Source organism: Chanodichthys erythropterus, chromosome 6 (assembly GCF_024489055.1).
Source record: "Chanodichthys erythropterus isolate Z2021 chromosome 6, ASM2448905v1, whole genome shotgun sequence".
In the NCBI taxonomy this organism is placed as follows: domain Eukaryota; kingdom Metazoa; phylum Chordata; class Actinopteri; order Cypriniformes; family Xenocyprididae; genus Chanodichthys; species Chanodichthys erythropterus.
The window spans coordinates 111,962-130,546 of NC_090226.1; the positions used below are offsets into that span (position 1 = coordinate 111,962).

Here is an 18,585-nt window from a genome sequence, read left to right on the forward strand (position 1 = left end):
TGATCATGTACATGATCAATGTTTTTTTTAATTTTTTTTTTATTATTGGGTTTTGGTTAAATTCCTGAAGTAAGGGCTGCTTTTTCACTTTTTTTTTTCTAAGACACAATATACATCAGTAATACCCTCTTGTGATTTAAAAAAAAAAAAAAAAAGCTTTTACTTTAAAGGCAGTTGCTAACAAGTGTCTAAATGGGAGACAGAGGTTTGTCTGGGACATTATAAATCGTCACCTGAACAGATAAAGTCATCTACTCACTAGTCACTTTCACAGCCTCGTTGTGTTTAGAGGTAGATTTAGGGATGTACACTGTACACAACCATTCAAACATACATTATAAGAATGCAAAACATTATACTTATTACACAGGGAGATGGATTTTTAAAGTTTTACAGTTCCTGGAGGCACATTTATCAACAACAACAAAAAAACTCTTTATCTAAAGCCAAAAACCATCCATAAACATCCATACACCACAAAGACAAACTATCCAGAAGCGATGCATGTTAAACACAGAATTTTCTTTTAAAAATAATATAACAAAAACATGTTCTAGATGATTTCTTGAAGCTTAATCATGAGGACGATGAAGTTTTGCAACTGTGGTGTATTAATAGGCAAACTTAAGCTTAGTTTCTGCAGCAATACAAAAGCCAGTTAAAACAACATATAGGGTTTTAGTTGAGGGAACCAGGGGTGTGTGAACTACCGGATCACCTGCAAAAATACGTCATCGCTGCAGCACTTATTCTAAACTATATAAAGCCAAGATAATATTGCTTATGTATGAAAGAGTATAAAAATTTTAACTATATAATTTTAAGACTTTAAAGTATAATGTAATGTATAAAAAGCACAGCATACTTAGAAATTTGCCTGGCTATTGACTATTTTCATTCAGTAATTTCCCTTTTACATATAATGTACATCATATGGCAGAGAACTTTAAGTAATGATCAAAATGATAGTTGACTTTTAATAAACTGCTGAATCTAATGCATTTCTCCTCTTCAGGGCGTGGAGTTTTCACCACTAGAGCTTTTTTCAGAGGTGATTTTGCTCTTGAATACAGAGGTGAACTTCTGAGTTCAGAAGAGAGTCTTGACCGAGCTGAACACTACACTGAGGCCGAGAACGCGTTCCTGTTTGAGTTTCAGTGGCGTGGCAGAAATTGGTGGTGAGTACAGACCTGTTGGATTGATGTAGTAGAGGCACTATATTGTATCGCAAACCTGCAAGATTTAATTCTAGCGGGTTTGCTGTCTCGTGTTTTTTAATTGACTTGTTTTAAATGACCATCACATGCAACTTGAAAAAAGAAATGCCTCTATCGTGGTCAGTAGACGAGGTGGCAGCACAACTGTAATGATCAGACTATAATCCCAATCACTTTGAAGCGGTACTAACTGCAGTGGAAGAACAAACCGAGCCAAGTTGAGTCGTGCCGCACAGTGAGAAAGTGCCATAAAGAGCAATGGCACCAGGGTTCGTTTTAATCTAAACAAACATACCAAGTGTGAACACACCCTTAATACTTAAAATCAACCATGAACTGACTTGAAGGGTGCTGAGTGCAGTTTCTTTGAGTCATCAATATTCGTTTTTAACCGTATTCCCAAAAGAGAACAAAATGGTGAATGTTAGATGCATTTGTCTGCTGAGAGGATGTTGCCATACACTGTCCGATAGATCCGTGGTTCTCAGACCCTCCTCTCTGCAGATTCTGTTTGTCTCCTTAACCTGACACACTCGGTTGAGTTCATAGAGCTGTGTCCTGATGATCAGCTGATGGTCTGAATCGGGTAGATTAAAAACGAGACATACAACTTATGCAGAGCGGTGGGTTTCCACTTAAAAATAACTCTACTTGTCTAGCATATATAAGATTACAAGTATTGAGTAATAATTTTATGTCTTTATAGCATAGATGGATCTAAAGAAGACGGTTCCTTGGGAAGACTTGTAAATGACGAACACAGAAATCCTACTTGCAAAATGAGAACCCTTGAAGTGAGCAGGAAACCTCACCTGTGTCTCTTTGCTGTGCGAGACATTCTACCAGGGGAAGAAATCACTTTCAATCACGGACCACTCAGATTGGCCATGGCGAGTCAAGGTACTATCAAGAAAATGATAGAAAGATTGATCAGTAATTCAGGATAATCTTTTACTATCTGATTAGTTACCATGTGATTGTGGTCTCATATTTCTCAAGCCTTTGAATCAAGCATCAACTGAATCCTCTGATAAAAAGCCATCCATCAGTTTGGGTCCGCAGAGATCGGTAAGTCCACTTTAAAACATCTATATCATTATTCTATATTATTGACTCTTTTGTGAGTAGTGTGTCTGGGTGTTAACAGAAGGAAAGGAGTGATAGATAAAGTTACTGTAGGACAGCTAGAGTAATTACTAGTTTTTCTGTTCTATACAAACATTTCTGATTTTTATATTCACTGGTTCCTTTTCTGGCATCCAGCCTCATTGTGCTGCTCCTGTTTCTTCACCTGGATTGGACGAGGTGAACAGCAGTGGTCCACATAAGCAGTCAGGCAAAGCAAGAACATCAAGAAAAACGGTAACTATCTCATAATGCAGCAACTATTAGATGATTTCTGGGAAAAACTGTTGATATTTGAAATCGACACCCAAACAACCACACCCCTCCCTTCATTGCTCCGCCCCCAAAATACTGAACACCCTATTCAACACAGGCAACTACTAACAGCTGATGCACAGGTGTTCAACTAGAAAAGATCTTTATCGCTGGCAGACCATGGGGATGCATTAGAAGGTTTGTTTTTAGTTGATTGTAGGTGCGTGTCCACTTCATCCAGCACACTTTGTGTAAACGCTCCAAATGGTACAAAATAATATTCTGTCAGAATTGTAAAAGTTAAATTGGTTCCTTCCCGGTCTGGAAGGAACCACTGCGGAGAAGCACAGTATCTGTGTGACTCGTCATAGACATAAACAGAGAGAAGTAGCTCCAGCTACAGTGTTCTTTAGACACATGCAGTTCTGTTTATTAACCGCTCCAAGCACCAAAAGTTATGGAATGTAAATGTAGCGCCTTACTACCCACCTCTGCTAGTTACCTAGTTATTGTCACAATTTTATTTTCAATATTGTTAATGTACATTTTATGTTTGTTTAAAAGGTTAGTTCAAATAATGTCATTAATTACTCACCCTCATGCCGTTCCACACCTGTAAGACCTTCATTCATCTTCAGAACACAAATTAAGATATTTTTAATTAAATCTGATGGCTCAGTGAGGCCTCTATTCAAAGCAATGACATTTCCTCTCTCAAGAACCATAAAGGTACTAAAAACAAATTTAAATCAGTTCATGTGAGTACAGTGATTCAACCCTAATATTATAAAGTGACGAGAATATTTTTGTGCACCAAAAAAACAAAATAACGACTTTTCAACAATATAGTGATGGGCCGATTTCAAAACACTGCTTTGGAGCTTTATGAATGGGTTGTTTGCACATGACGTCACAGCAGCAGCGCGAATGAGTCTGGAGGGCAGGGAGTGATGTTTCTATATAGGAATCCTATCAAAAACTCAAAAGGTTTTGCATTGTTTATAGTTGCTCAAATCGTTAAAATCGAGAACCCAGAAGGTGTTTATATCGTTTACATAACTTATACCGTTTTTTATAACTTTTCATTTTTTAACGTTAAAAGTTGTCGCCTTTTTTATAGCGTTTTGCATCTGCTGATACTGAAATTAATATGGATACTTACCTTTTGTTTTTGACTCGGTTAAATATTAACATTCTACATGCTATCGTTTGCAGGGAGGAGAAGATATTTTATCCTATTTAATTATAATTGGGCGTTTCCCTTCAGTTTTGTAGAATTGTTTACAATGTTGATCTGGTTACCACGAGAATAGTGTCACGCGCTGCTGCTTTCAGCCGTCGTATGGTAGAAAATGTCCAAATAAAATAAATATTTAACAAGCTGACAGAAGATGATGCATTTCTTTGTTGGAAGCGTGTAAATGTAACTAGTTTTAATGTTATTTTTGTAAATATTCACTTTCCCCATAAGGAGAATCGGAGGGTCACGATCAGGGGACGGACACCGACACGCTGTATTTTTGTATTTATTTCAACAAATGACCAAAATCAAACCCATAGAAGCTTGTGAACAGTTTTGAAGTGGCTGTGTGCAAGTTACAATCATTCACAAGCGAGTGATCATACTCGCAAACATAATGTTAATTAATTATTGCACAAAAACCAAATACAAAACTCAAAAGTATGTTTGTTTTTTTGTTTTTTTTTTAAGTGAAAGGCAGTGGGTTTATTTAGTGACATTATTACATTTTGCTAAAAGTCGTCTTTCCTCACCTTCTCAACCAAGGCGAAAATTGTATTACCGTCCATTTTTTTTTTCCCCGAACGATACTGTGAGTTCCTATTACAATTCTCGATTCAGCATAAATGACCAACAATGGCGACATTTTTCACAATCAAAAATTAAAATACTGCACTTGACTTCACTAGCAGAAAGGCAGCGCGATATAAACAAACCAGACTAGAACTGAACGCGGCGTGACGGCAGCTTCACATTCTCTATATCTGCCTCCGCGATGGCAATCAAGTCTTTCAATTCAGTGGAAAAGTCTCTCCTCTTCATAACACAAGGATCGCCAACATATGTTGTGATTTTCTGTTTAAACCTTTCTAAACCAGCACAGAAAGGACTTTTCTCCATCTTTTCCATTCTAATTTTCACTGCTTGCCCTCCACCGGAATTTTGCGCTTCACCAGAACCACGTGATTGCAAACAACCTATTGAATCAGTGACTCGGAGCGCCAAAGTCATATGATTTCAACAGTTTAGCCGTTTGATAGGAGAGCCGAGTCACTGATTTGATTTGTGAAGCTCCGAAGCAGTGTTTTGAAATCGGCCCATCACTATATTGCCGAAGTCGTTATTTTGTTTGTTTGGCGCACAAAAAGTATTCTCGTTGCTTTATAATATTAAAGTAGAACTACTGAACTCACATGAACTGATATAAATATGTTTTTTAGTACATTAATGGATCTTGAAAGAGGAAATGTTATTGCTTTGAATAGAGGCCTCTACTGAGCCATCGGATTTAATCTAAAATATCTTAATTTGTGTTCTGAAGATGAACAAAGGTCTTACGGGTGTGGAACGACATGAGGGTGAGTAATTATTGACAATATTTTCATTTTTGGGTGAACTAACCCTTTATGCTAAATACTTCTTTATATATCCACAGAAGCGGTTTCAATCAAGACTGGCAAAATTAAGAAAACATCATGAAGATTGCTATGAACGTTTTAACAGGGCAGAAATTGAAAATGAATGCAATACGATTGCTAAACAGCTATCACAAAAAGATTGTTTGGTGAGTAATATGTCAACATCATCACAATACTCTGTGATCAACACCTCAGTCCATTAACAGCTAATTATTTTAATATTAATTAATAGTTTCCTTAGTTCTTTTGCTTGTAGACCTTGTTTTTATTCAAATTATATTTTCAAACTGTTACAGTCATCCTTAGTCACGTCCACAACTGATGCATCCTCTTCATCACCACCCTGTGCTGTGTCCACCTCTGTGATGACCTCATCACCGTCACCGTATTACCGGTTACCAGAGGGGACACTGCAGTTGGCAAAAATGAGTAAAGTCCTAATGGCCATGGAGAAAGGAACACTGTCTGACTTCAAAGGAAAGAAACTTGACAACATTGAAATTGACCCAAATGGTATGAGTATACTTGAATGGTCTGTGTGTGTCTGTGCTGTATATATTTGCAAAAACTGTACATTATCATATGTTACAGATGCTAAGTATAATCAATAAACTGTTGATTTTTTTTTTATCAATTGTTTAGAGCAACTTGAGGCTCAAGGTGATTCCATGTCAAGTGATGAGGAGGGATTACAGTGACGTATCTCAGACAACAGCACCAGCAGAGACTGATCCACCTGTTCAATCTGATCAATCTGTTTCACAAGAGGATCAAGGTAAGAAAAATCTCTAAACTACACACACAATAATCATCAAATAACCATAAATTAGCTCCAAGCAGCAATAGCCATCCAAAAGCTTTTCAAAATTCAGAAAAATCTACACATTAGGACATATGTATGATTTGGTCATACTCACTGATTTAGTTGTTATGAGAATTACATTTTTAATTATTCCATAGGTTCTTCAAATGCTCCAAAAAATGGGAGGACAATGAGGTAAAAGCAGTAGAGAGACACATGATGGAGTTCATCAAGACATGCAAATTTCTGGTAAGCAAGACTGTGAAAGATGCATTCACGCAGAGCCAGAAGCTTTGAAGCAGCGAACATGGACTGGTGTGAAAAATTATGTGCGGAACAGGATCACGACTCTTAAAAGAAAGGGTGGTTTGTGAGGAGGCACAAACACAAAAACACTTCAGTGCCTTTTATAACTTCTTTACTGTAAAAAAAAAAAAAAAAAAAAAAAAAAAAATAATATATATATATAAAAAAAAATAATAATACTGTAAAAATATAATATGATGTGGAAAGTGTTAAAAGTATTATTTGTGTGAAGAGAGTGGCTCAACTAGTGACCAGCTCATTGAAAATGCTGTACATTAAAGTTGTTAGCAGAAGACTGTACTGCGATGTTGCATAAACTAATCAAAAATACTTTTCTTTAATCTTTGTACCATTTATCCCAAGGGTTGTGGAAAAAGAGGGAGGAGCGAATGTAAAGGGGATGAAAAGAGGGAGGAGTGAATGTAAAGGTTGTGAAAAGAGGGAGGAGCGAATGTAAAGGGGATGAAAAGAGGGAGTGAATGTAAAGGTTGTGGAAAAGAGGGAGGAGCGAATGTAAAGGGGATGAAAAGAGGGAGGAGCGAATGTAAAGGGATGAAAAGAGCGAGTGAATGTAAAGGGAAGGAGGAGGGTGAAGGTAAAGGAGGAAGTTAGAGAGAATTTAAAGACTGATGAATGGAGGAAGTACGGAAGCCTCCAAGTTAGTGCCAGTTTTGCATTTGCATCGTTGTCCTTTGTAAATTGTTTTTTTTTCTAATCTTTTTGAATTTCTGTTATTCTCCACAATGTGTTGATATTGTTAATATTAAAGACTCATTTAATCAGTTTGTCTCACTAGAGTCCCCAAAGAGTCATTTTATCGGAGTGTGTGTATCACTAGAGTCCCCAAAGAGTCATTTTATCGGACTGTGTGTATCACTAGAGTCCCCAAAGAGTCATTTTATGGGATTGTGTGTATCACTAGAGTCCCCAAAGAGTCATTTTATGGGATTGTGTGTATCACTAGAGTCCCCAAAGAGTCATTTTATCGGATTGTGTGTATCACTAGAGTCCCCAAAGAGTCATTTTATCGGAGTGTGTGTATCACTAGAGTCCCCAAAGAGTCATTTTATCGGATTGTGTGTATCACTAGAGTCCCCAAAGAGTCATTTTATCGGAGTGTGTGTATCACTAGAGTCCCCAAAGAGTCATTTTATCGGAGTGTGTGTATCACTAGAGTCCCCAAAGAGTCATTTTATGGGATTGTGTGTATCACTAGAGTCCCCAAAGAGTCATTTTATGGGATTGTGTGTATCACTAGAGTCCCCAAAGAGTCATTTTATCGGATTGTGTGTATCACTAGAGTCCCCAAAGAGTCATTTTATCGGAGTGTGTGTATCACTAGAGTCCCCAAAGAGTCATTTTATCGGATTGTGTGTATCACTAGAGTCCCCAAAGAGTCATTTTATCGGAGTGTGTGTATCACTAGAGTCCCCAAAGAAGTCATTTTATCGGAGTGTGTGTATGACTAGAGTCCCCAAAGAGTCATTTTATCGGAGTGTGTGTATGACTAGAGTCCTCAAAGAGTCATTTTATCGGAGTGTGTGTATCACTAGAGTCCCCAAAGAGTCATTTTATCGGAGTGTGTGTATGACTAGAGTCCTCAAAGAGTCATTTTATCGTAGTGTGTGTATGACTAGAGTCCTCAAAGAGTCATTTTATCGGAGTGTGTGTATCACTAGAGTCCCCAAGAGTCATTTTATCGGAGTGTGTGTATGACTAGAGTCCTCAAAGAGTCATTTTATCGGAGTGTGTGTATCACTAGAGTCCCCAAAGAGTCATTTTTATCGTAGTGTGTGTGTATGACTAGAGTCCCCAAAGAGTCATTTTATCGGAGTGTGTGTATCACTATTTTTATTCATATAGTTTTTTGACTATTATTACATTTTGCAGAAAACATCCCTAATGTCTTAAGGCCCCAGTGAGTAGCCAGAGATGACTCTGGTGAGGAAAACATCTTAAGATGTTTTTGGGGTAATGATTATTTGCAGTCAATGCTAAATTAGCTAGAGGGATGCAGGCAGTGGTCAGGGAAGTGTTCTCTGCCTTGAAGTCAAGACAACTTTATTTCTAAAGTGTGTTATACTATACAGTTAACTTCAAAACACCTTAAAATAACTGTTGCAAATTGTAACAATTGACATGACTTATATTTGAGTTGTAAAACAGTTCTGCAGAAGACAATAATGTCATTATTCAGCTTAATTCAGTTCATCTTTTGTTCTCTGATAGTCAATACAGTCGAATCAATAATATTTCTGAATGTTAATTGTCATTTCCCAACTGAGCAATCCAAAGGCACTCGATCTCAAGCTGCAAATCAAATGAAAATGTATGCTACCCATTTTCAGTGCTCTTGAAGAAGTTAAAAAGCCCAGTTTAGTCTCTCACATAGTTTCTCTGCTCTAGCTTGATTCCAGTACCCAGTATTGAAACTTTGAATTGTAATATTACACTTCTGTGTCTTCTTAGGATAAATAACTTACAAAATTACAAGTTACAACAAAGTCCTGAAAGTGTACCTTAACCAGAGTCTGTGTATCTCCACAGTCCTCAAAGGATGACTAGATCAGAGTTTGTGTATGTCCCCAAATTGGACATATAAAATACTGTCCCCAATGTGAAGGTAAAGTGTCAGGTCTTTAAGGAAGTGTTTTATTGATAAAATCAAGTGATATCTGTAATAAGGGCTTCTCCAGAAGCGCAGTGATGTCTTTCTTTAGTCTCTAGACCCTTCAGAAAGGGTAGTCCCTAAAGGTAGGGTATCCAGTCATACGTCCTCACATTGTAGTTAAGTAGGTATGTGTGTGTGTGTGTGTGTGTGTGTGTGTGTGTGTGAATGTATTATAAGCCAACAGCTCGACTCTCTTCTCTTCGGTCTCGTTCTCTCATGTGGCTGAAACACATTTTACTCCAATCCACTTCTGTACAGCTCAAATAAACACCAACACCAATTAAAGCTGTAAGCAGCCTTGAAAGGGTCCTCGCACCCGGGGCCACAGCCGCCCGGTGGCTTCAGGAAAACAGTAAACAGTGGGCGACATGCATCATTTTGATGTGCCACACTTCCTGCTGCCAACAGGTGGCGCTTTGACTGAAACCGAATATTGCCATGTTGATGTCTTCAGGCCAGGACTATTATCAAACGTGAAGTTTGGAGCAGATCGGACATTGTATGCCTGAGTTACAACAACTTTAATCGCATACATTAACACTTACACAAGTGTTGCATGATTTAATGTGTTTCTAACACGTTTGGTACTTCGTGGCATATTTAAATGCGTTTCAGGGAGCGAATTGCATGTGTAAAGCATGCCATTTCCTGTTGCCCACAGGTGGCGCTATGACTAACTGAATATGTGCATGTAGATGTCTTCAGGCCAGGACTCGAATAAAACAAGTCAAGTTTGGGGCAGATCGGCCGCCACAGACACGCCCTTCAAAGAAAACTCAAGATCTTCACAATTTAACGTTGCAAAGGCCTCAAATATGATTTGATCTGATTATGGAACGTCCCACACTGGCATCAGACACACAGACGAACGCACACTCTTTATCCTGGCACAGCTGCAGAATCATACAGCAGCCACCGTTCAATCACATATCGATCAATCCTAATGGAGGAGGTAAAATCGCAGATTAAAGGTTGTCACAGACCTTTATAAATCCTTCCTAAACACGACTGTCCCACAGGCCCCATTTAGTGCTAAACGCATTTCCTTCATCATACCTCGTGTTTTCATAGGACATTCAGGGCAATTCAGAGGTTCCTCAAACACCCGTCTTCACGAGTGTCATCCGCACAGCGCTCGAATGAACCATAATGACTTTCTTCTTTTTATCAGAATTAATCTGCCTCGCGGTGTTTCCTTTCAGATAATTAACTGACATTTTCATCTTGGTTTTAAATGGCATGTTCATTAACTGATTTCTGGCACCCAAGGGAAAAACACATTAGACAGTCTGACGTTTGTTCTTATAAATTAAACCTCATAAATGAAACAATAACGTTCAGCTAATGATTGTGCGCTGGCCACCTGTCTGTCTCTCCGTCCGTCCGTCTGTGTTTTTATGTTTTATATCAGGTGTAGAGGAACTGCGGGGCGCTCTCGGAGATCACCCATTTCTAGGAAACAGACAGGGTAAATTCGCATAAAACGTCGCAGGAGAGAGATTAACAATCGACGCGGCTCAAGTGTAACGAACAGCAATAAATAAGAGAAAATCAAATGGACTCAATCGTATTCCTCACTGGATGAATGATCCCTGTCCAGGACCCAATATCAGGAGTGCCGTCTCGCTGTCAGGGACGCTTTATCTTCCTGTCACTGCCGCAGATATATTTTAAAGAGGATTGCCATATTTTCTTCTTCCCTTCTCTCTCTTTCTCTTTATAGCCTGGACTTCTATTTCGGCTCTAAACGCCTTTCTATTCTCAACGGGGGGAGGCTGAAATCTCCATTTTTAGGGTAAAAATTGAGCTGGAAAAGCAGCATTAGGTTTGAAGAATATAATCTTGTCTGAGTAACATGAGCTTGCATTTATAGTACTTAAAAACATTCTCAGAAAAAATGGCACACATTTAAGGATATAAAAGTACATGCTAAGTTAATCAGTGAGGACATACTGTCTGATGGCGCACTGGTGGGATTTTATTATAGTTGGCGTTCACCGATGACTCTAGATCGGTGGTTTTCATCCCTGCTTTGGATGTTCCTATAGTCCCCGACACTGATCAAACACCTGATTCAGAGACTCCAGGAGCTCAAATGAGTGTGTCAGAATGTGTAGTGTTGGGGCTCCAGGAACTATTAGAGAGGAATAGAAACCAAAGCACCAAAACACACTGCCGCCTACTGGAGGCTCACAGAAAAACGTGTCAGAAATCTTCAGGCCAATTCTGAAAGCACAGCATTAAAAAATCATATTCGAAATGGTCTAAATGTGTTGAGATGCTCAGACCAGTGGGAATCTGCAGACTGGTTTATAGTGCTGATCTAGCCATCTAGGAAGTCTTGCTGGTTAAAAACACCAGGTGGGACACCAGCAGACCAGCTCTTCAGCAGCTCTTAAACAGCTGCGGGTTTGTGTTGCTCTGCTCTCAGTAACCATGACTACACATACCAGCAGTCGTCTAATAAACAAACAAACACACACACACCTCAATCCTTCCCAATCAGCATTTCAACACACTTCAGGAGAAGATCTGCAGCGAATCAAGCTGCTCCATCATTCGTGTGAAGTGTGTGATGACGTGACGCTCCAGAGGATTCCTGTCAGACAGCCTTCACCTCCTTTCCTCCTCATCCTCCTCTCCTGCTTGTTTTTAAAGCAAAAGCTCAGAAATGGGGCCACGGATCTCTAGGGGTGATGCTGCTTATATAATGTTATAAAAAATTTACACATCACATGTCCTTATTACAGCCTCAAAAACACATGAGAAATATCAGAGAGAGAGAAAGATGAGAGGGAGGAAGAGTCTGTGCAAAACAAAAAGAAACTGAAGCGCCTGCAAATCTCAGCTCTGCATTTTCATTTCCGTCCAGAATGACATAAGCCACCAGCCTTTATTACTTCTGCTGGAGATTCTTCCATCTCTGCATGACAAGAACAACCAAATCCAAAAATACAATTGCAGTAATAATCTGAATGGAGGCCTAAATATGACTTATTTAATGGAAGTGTCATTCCTGATGAAGGGAACAGAGAACCCAGTGAGAACTCTGTGAGAACTCAGTGAGAACCCTGTGAGAACCCGGTGAGAACCCGGTGAGAACTCCATGAGAACCCTGTGAGAACCCTGTAAGAACCCAGTGAGAACCCTGTGAGAACCCGGTGAGAACCCGGTGAGAACTCCATGAGAACCCTGTGAGAACCCTGTAAGAACCCAGTGAGAACTCGTGAGACCCTGTGAGAACTCTGACCAAAATGCCCGTCCTAGCAAGTATCCTAGCAAACATAGTCGGTTATGTCTTAAGTGAACGTATATTAGTCGAGAAAGACAGCGCATGTGGAACAGTATAGGTATGTACTGGATCGTGCATGTCTTATAGGGAGAAAAACTATTCCTGCTGCCTGTTTTTAATGTTAAATAAAAGAACAAATAACAAAGAAATCACTTACTGCTCTTGACTGAATAGTTTTTGTAACTTCAATAATGATTAATCTTTATTTATTTTACACAGTAAAGATAATATGATATTTTATAGTGATATTTTATATTTGATTACTTTATCCATTTTCTGTACATGAAAATGACTGTTAGATACCTGAAAAACCTGAAAAGCACTGTTTTTCCATGTATTATAGAAGTATCGGATCGGGACTCGGTATCGGTAGATACTCAAAATCAAATGACTCGGACTCGGACTCGAGGGCAAAAAAAACGTGATCAGGACATCCCTACTCCGCATCGCTGATCTAAAAACCGCCCTTAAACACACCTCCCTTGATCAAACATCACACAACCCATTTCAGCGTGTAGACCATCACCTGACTACGATTAGCTCCGCCTTTCACCTCGACTGTGCCTCAAGCCCCAGCTAGCCCACTTTGGACCAAGGTTTTCGGCGGGCCAAAAAACCCGTGCCTTTGGCACCGAGGAAGCACCGAAGAGGCACAATCAAGCCCCAGAAGTGACAGTGGAAACGCGACCGGCCCTGGCACGCACTAGCACGCCCGCCTTTGGCCTGGCAGTGGAAACGTGGCTACTGAGAACTCCATGAGAACCCAGTGAGAACTCCTCACAGGAGCAAGACTCCAGCAGACACAGGCCTGGTTGAGTGAACGGAGCTGCAGACAGACCAGAGCGTGCCAGTCTCTCCTGTCTCTCTGTTTCTGGTCTTTCTGCTGGTCTCGTGCCAGTGCTGACGGTCTGTGCCAGCGTGCACAGGAGGTCTGTATTAATTAAATGTGCTCGAAGCAGCTGCTCTCACGGGCCGTGGGATGTTACATAAGTTATTCATCACAGACGCTCATCTCTCAACATTCTTCACTCAGAGAGAGACGTCCAGTCAAGAGCACGACGGGTCAGTCACTGTGGACTCGAGATGTGCCTGTTTGGATCTTAAAAAACAGAAAAACAAATAAAAGAGTCCTGGTTTGGTTTGGTCTTGATTCACTGATTCTATCCCCTTCAATAAGATCTGAGCAAAAACACCACAGAGACAGAAGCAGGATGGAGATAAACAGCTCGGCTCTAAACGTCTGTGTTTGTGTGTTTAATGGATGCAGAGCCACAGCGAGAGTTTCAGAGGACGTCCACTGCCGACGCCGTGAGACCGACGGGTCAGACAGAGATATTACAGCATCTCTACTGGCCGAATAAACTACAAGCTGCCTGCTCATCGAGAACAGGGAATGATGGGAAATATCAGTTTGATCATCAATGGCAAATTCACAGTGACTCGTCAACCTCCACAATGATGGAGAAACCAGCAGCATCTGACCATCTGAACACTGACACACTCACAAACACAGCTCTTATACTAGTAAAATTAATGAGGAATATTCAGAAATGAATTAAGATGAAAAGCAGGTCTCTGGGTGAAAGGCTTCATTATTATTGTGGCTTGTAAATCTTCTATAATCCTGCAAATAGAAGAAGAGAGCAAATGAGCTGCTGTGTGTGTGTGTGTGTGTGTGTGTGTGTGTGTGTGTGTTTCATTAATATTGATCACTAACAACAGGAGCAGTAAATAACAGACTCTTCACCCACCGACAGCCACAAAACACCTGAACGCAGCCCAGGGTCAAGAAATACATTCCTGATTTGACCCTTTGGTTTGACCTTTGACCCCTCTGCATGACGTTCCTTCCATCATCTCAAAAACTGTATGTTTTGTTCTGTGCATGAATTGTGGTCTTTAAATATTTAAATATCTCTAAACATCACTTGAGTTTGTTCTGAAGCATCAGATGTGACATCTGGTCTGAAACCAGTTTATAGAAGGAAGATTCATGCGTGTTCATGCAGCGAGACGCTGCCTTCTGTCTGACTCTCCTCCGAATCAAACGGCCCTCAGCAGAGATTCTGATACGCCACAAGGCATGCTGGGAGATAAAGGCTCCACCCAACTCGACAAACACACACACACACATACTGATCACACACTGACACACAGCATGAATAAAACACCAAGAAGCCACAACAAGGCAAGCACCACATGAAGGGTGAAATGAATAAATAAAAGGCGAAATACTGTGTAACTGTCAGACGAGACTTTTGGAGCAGATGAATGCGGGACTCGTCTGTGAGGGGAGACAGACACTGTGTCCCGTGGAAAGAATCGATGTGTTCAAAGGTTCATACGGCTCAGAGCAGCAGTGGAGAGACATCGCTCCGTCATTGCCCATCTCTACACTGATACATTTACATTTCACATTTATGCATTTGGCAAAGCGACTTACATTGCATTATACTATACATTTGTATCTGAGTATGTGCAATCCCTGGGATCGAACCCATGACCTTCGGCATTGCTAGTGCCATGCTCTAACCACTGAGCTACAGGAAACCTACATACAAAACACTTGCTGAGCGTCTTATTAATAACCAATGACAATTTCACAATCAAATCAAGCGATGTTCACACAGCGAGGAACCGAAGAACATGTGAATGCAGGAAGCACAAGCAGCATGTCAAACACACATCACATCTTACATAATGCTCCATTCATTGAGTGCTCGCGTCTTCACCAGCGTCTCACGTCCACATTTAACCTTCACAAACACAAAGAGAGTCTTTGTCCGACAGGATCCAATGTGGATCAAGCAGGGAATAAACAGGATATCAGTGGCATCAGTGTGAGCCGGAGAACGCTGGGAATGCTTTCACATCCGGCCTCAGACTTTACATCAGCCTGCTCTACATCTACAGCTACGAGAGCTGGAAATTATTACAGAGAAGACAGAAAAAGAAAGAAGCGAGACGGTGCAGCAGGTCATCGCAGATTCTGCCATGTGCTTTTCTCTGGGGTTTTAAAGCAAGAAAAAGACTAACTCGGGGTCACAGCTGTAATCCTGACCTACATTTGTCCTTCTCAAACACTCTGATGTTCTGAGTCTTCATGTTTGAAAGCCGTCTGACAGCGACAGTTACCAAAAATATGCGAATCGAATCAAGATCAGGTCGCTAAAAACAACTCCACAGTAGGCCGGTTCATGAAGGCCAGCCAGGTAAAGACACACAATGCACATTTCTCAGTCGTCAACTGCACAAATTTCAGTCCCAGAGGGACATTTGAACTCGTACCGCGAGCCTGTAGCAAACCAATTTTCTCCAAATCACACGCAGCCCAAAAAAAGAGCCAGAAAAGCACATTTCCCTGCAAAACGCCACTGAAAAGAATATTTAAAATTCCTCCTTTCATACGGGAAAGCGCTGGAAAACATTTGGCTGGCCTTCTGTATTTTAACTTCACTTAATATGAGACACCAAAGCAAACTGAATAATACAGTCATTTATATTCCATTCAGAGGGAGGGAAAGGCGATTTATTCACGCTGAAGGGAGGGAAAGTGACCTTCTTCACAAAACTGCTGTTCTGCTCTCAAAGCTGCAGTTATACTGACGTTCACGCGGACGGAGTCATTCGGCTTCTCTAACGATCCCCTGGTGGTAGTTCTGTTCAGAAATGACTAACGTGAACAGCGGCCGTGAGTCCTCGTCTTGAAAAATGTCCGTCACGAGACACCGAGAGGGAAATCATCATGAGTAACTCAATGTCCTCAAGTGGAAGTGCTTTCAAAACACAAGAAATCGCTGTAAAATGCCAAGACTGTCAAAGTTACAACAGATTTATATTCACATTTATTTGTGCGGCAGACACTTTTATCCAAAGCGACTCTGTATTTTGTGTTCATCTTGGTGTTGTTAGCGCTGTTGAACACATTTTATCCTGTTACAAATGGTCAAACACAAACTATTATTTAATTTATAGAAAATTTGCAAACTAAAAACACATCAGGTAGTTACAGATAGAGTTACAGCATTACTCACTTCTTACATTTTCTAAATAAACATTCTCCATTTTATTTTTATGTTTTCATGGTTTATGATCAATTATTTCAGGCTCTATTTTGGACCGTATTTGTAAAAAGCAGTCCCTCGTCTTCATTGTAACTCTGAGAACATCCGACAGGTGAAGATGAAGGAGTGTAAAGCAGTGATCAGACCTGACGTCAGACTCCCGTTACTGTGGTCTGGTGCGTGTGAAGAGCGTGTGGGTGATCTGTGTTCAGCTGTGAGTCATTACACTGAAATCACACACACAGTTATACAGGAGAAAATCCCTCCAGATGAAGCAGCATCACTGACACCCCGCAAACACCCTGAACGCCTCCTTCACGCCAAGAGCTCTTCGGCATCCAAAGCGCTGCGTACTGAACACGCGTGTCCACATGTGAGATTGTGTCATGAATAAATTCACTCTAAACCTCATTCTCTAGCCCATCATCCCCTTCTGATGGACCGTGTTGAAAAATCAGCGATAAAAACGCAATGACGTGATTCACTGGATTACGAACTGAACTGATGTCTGTATGAAGAGGAACTGATGATGTCAGCTGAAGAGGAAAGTCGTTTTAGAGGTGGAGAGAGTGATTAAAGGTGCCCTAGAATCAAAAATTGAATTTACTTTGGCATAGTTGAATAACAAGAGTTCAGTACATGGAAATGACATACAGTGAGTCTCAAACTCCATTGTTTCCTCCTTCTGACATAAATCTCATTTGTTTAAAAGACCTCCGAAGAACAGGCGAATCTCAACATAACACCGACTGTTACGTAACAGTCGGGATCATTAATATGTACGCTCCCAATATTTGCATATGCCAGCCCATGTTCAAGGCATTACACAAGGGCAGCCTGTATTAACGTCTGGATCTGTGCACAGCTGAATCATCAGACTAGGTAAGCAAGCAAGAACAACAGTGAAAAAATGGCAGATGGAGCAATAATAACTGACATGATCCATGATATCATGATATTTTTAGTGATATTTGTAAATTGTCTTTCTAAATGTTTCGTTAGCATGTTGCTAATGTACTGTTAAATATGGTTAAAGTTACCATTGTTTCTTACTGTATTCACAGAGACAAGAGCCGTCGCTATTTTCATTTTTAATGAGTGCGCGATTTAAAGGGGCCGCAGCCTGAATCGGTGCATAGTTAATGATGCCCCAAAATAGGCAGTTAAAAAAAATGAATAAAAAAAAAATTATGGGGTATTTTGAGCTGAAACTTCACAGACACATTCAGGAGACACCTTAGACATCTATTAAATCTTTTAAAAACTGGTTCTAGGGCAGCTTTAAGATGAAGGATTATCAAGGCAAACATTTATTTCTTTAGAATAAGTCACTGATGACTTATTAAGAGGAACATTAATAGAGTCCGTGTTGATTTCATGTGACTTTAACACGCGTGTTCCTGATCTGAGAGACAGGCGTGTGCAATCAATCCCAGAGTAATGACCAGCAGATGGTTTGTGGGGCGATGGCAGATTTGACTTATTACGAGGGTCCTTGATGTGTTTAACTGAACAGGCTGTTCACGGATCCCGTGAGAGCGTCAGACAGACTCGTGCCAGACGCTTCACCGTGAGCAATGAAGTGCTTCAGAAACCAACCAATCAACCAAGGAAAAAATATCTTTACACAGCAAATCCAAAAATTGCATCTTACATATCTTTTATGCTGGTTGTAAATAAACAGTAGCAGCAGGTTATTGTTACAGCATTTACAGTAGCCCCAGAAGTATTCATGCACTTAAGTCACATTTAAAATTTCATTGAATTAGATGAAAACACCAAAGCCAAGTGTCATCTGGAGCTGTTCTCAGAATTAACACACTCAGACACTCACTCGAGGGGATTTTAGTGGATGCATGACCTCAGTCAAATTCAACATCATCCATAACGTTTGACAACCAGAAAATGTGCAGATAAAAGCCAATCGGATTGATATTTTGATATCCAATGTAAAAGCATGTACACATTTTTCGATGTGAACATCAAATATTTTTTAAAGGGCCACTATATGGAGTTCACATAGAAAATCTGGAACCTTTTCCCCATTTTTGCCTATAAATAAACCAAACAAATTACCACACGCAGCTCAAGATGCTCTTTAAATCAATCATCTCAGATGATGCTGGAGAACATGATCATCAGCTTTAGTTCATGTAGCTCCACTCCAAACACTGAGACACAATCTATAAGAAAAC

At 40.2% G+C, this 18,585-nt stretch overlaps 2 protein-coding genes across 2 annotated transcripts in view; one reads left to right on the top strand and one right to left on the bottom strand.

Moving 5' to 3' along the window:
• The window catches only part of il1rapl1b (interleukin 1 receptor accessory protein-like 1b), a 134,680-nt gene that overhangs the window by 91,245 nt on the left and 24,850 nt on the right, over positions 1-18,585 (bottom strand). The gene's annotated exons all lie outside the window — the stretch shown is intronic.
• LOC137021320 (uncharacterized) lies at positions 1,929-16,827 on the top strand. The gene is made up of 10 exons (XM_067387600.1): positions 1,929-1,946; positions 2,064-2,117; positions 2,217-2,285; positions 2,481-2,579; positions 5,273-5,401; positions 5,552-5,768; positions 5,898-5,949; positions 6,216-6,306; positions 16,503-16,763; positions 16,810-16,827. The coding sequence occupies exons 1-10, from the start codon at positions 1,929-1,931 to the stop codon at positions 16,825-16,827; spliced, it is 1,008 nt and encodes a 335-aa protein (XP_067243701.1).

Coding starts and splice junctions, on each gene's coding strand:
- LOC137021320 (XM_067387600.1), top strand. Junction 2,286..2,480: donor GTTTGGGTCCGCAGAGATCG/GTAAGTCCACTT, acceptor TCTGGCATCCAG/CCTCATTGTGCTGCTCCTGT. Junction 2,580..5,272: donor CAAGAACATCAAGAAAAACG/GTAACTATCTCA, acceptor ATATATCCACAG/AAGCGGTTTCAATCAAGACT.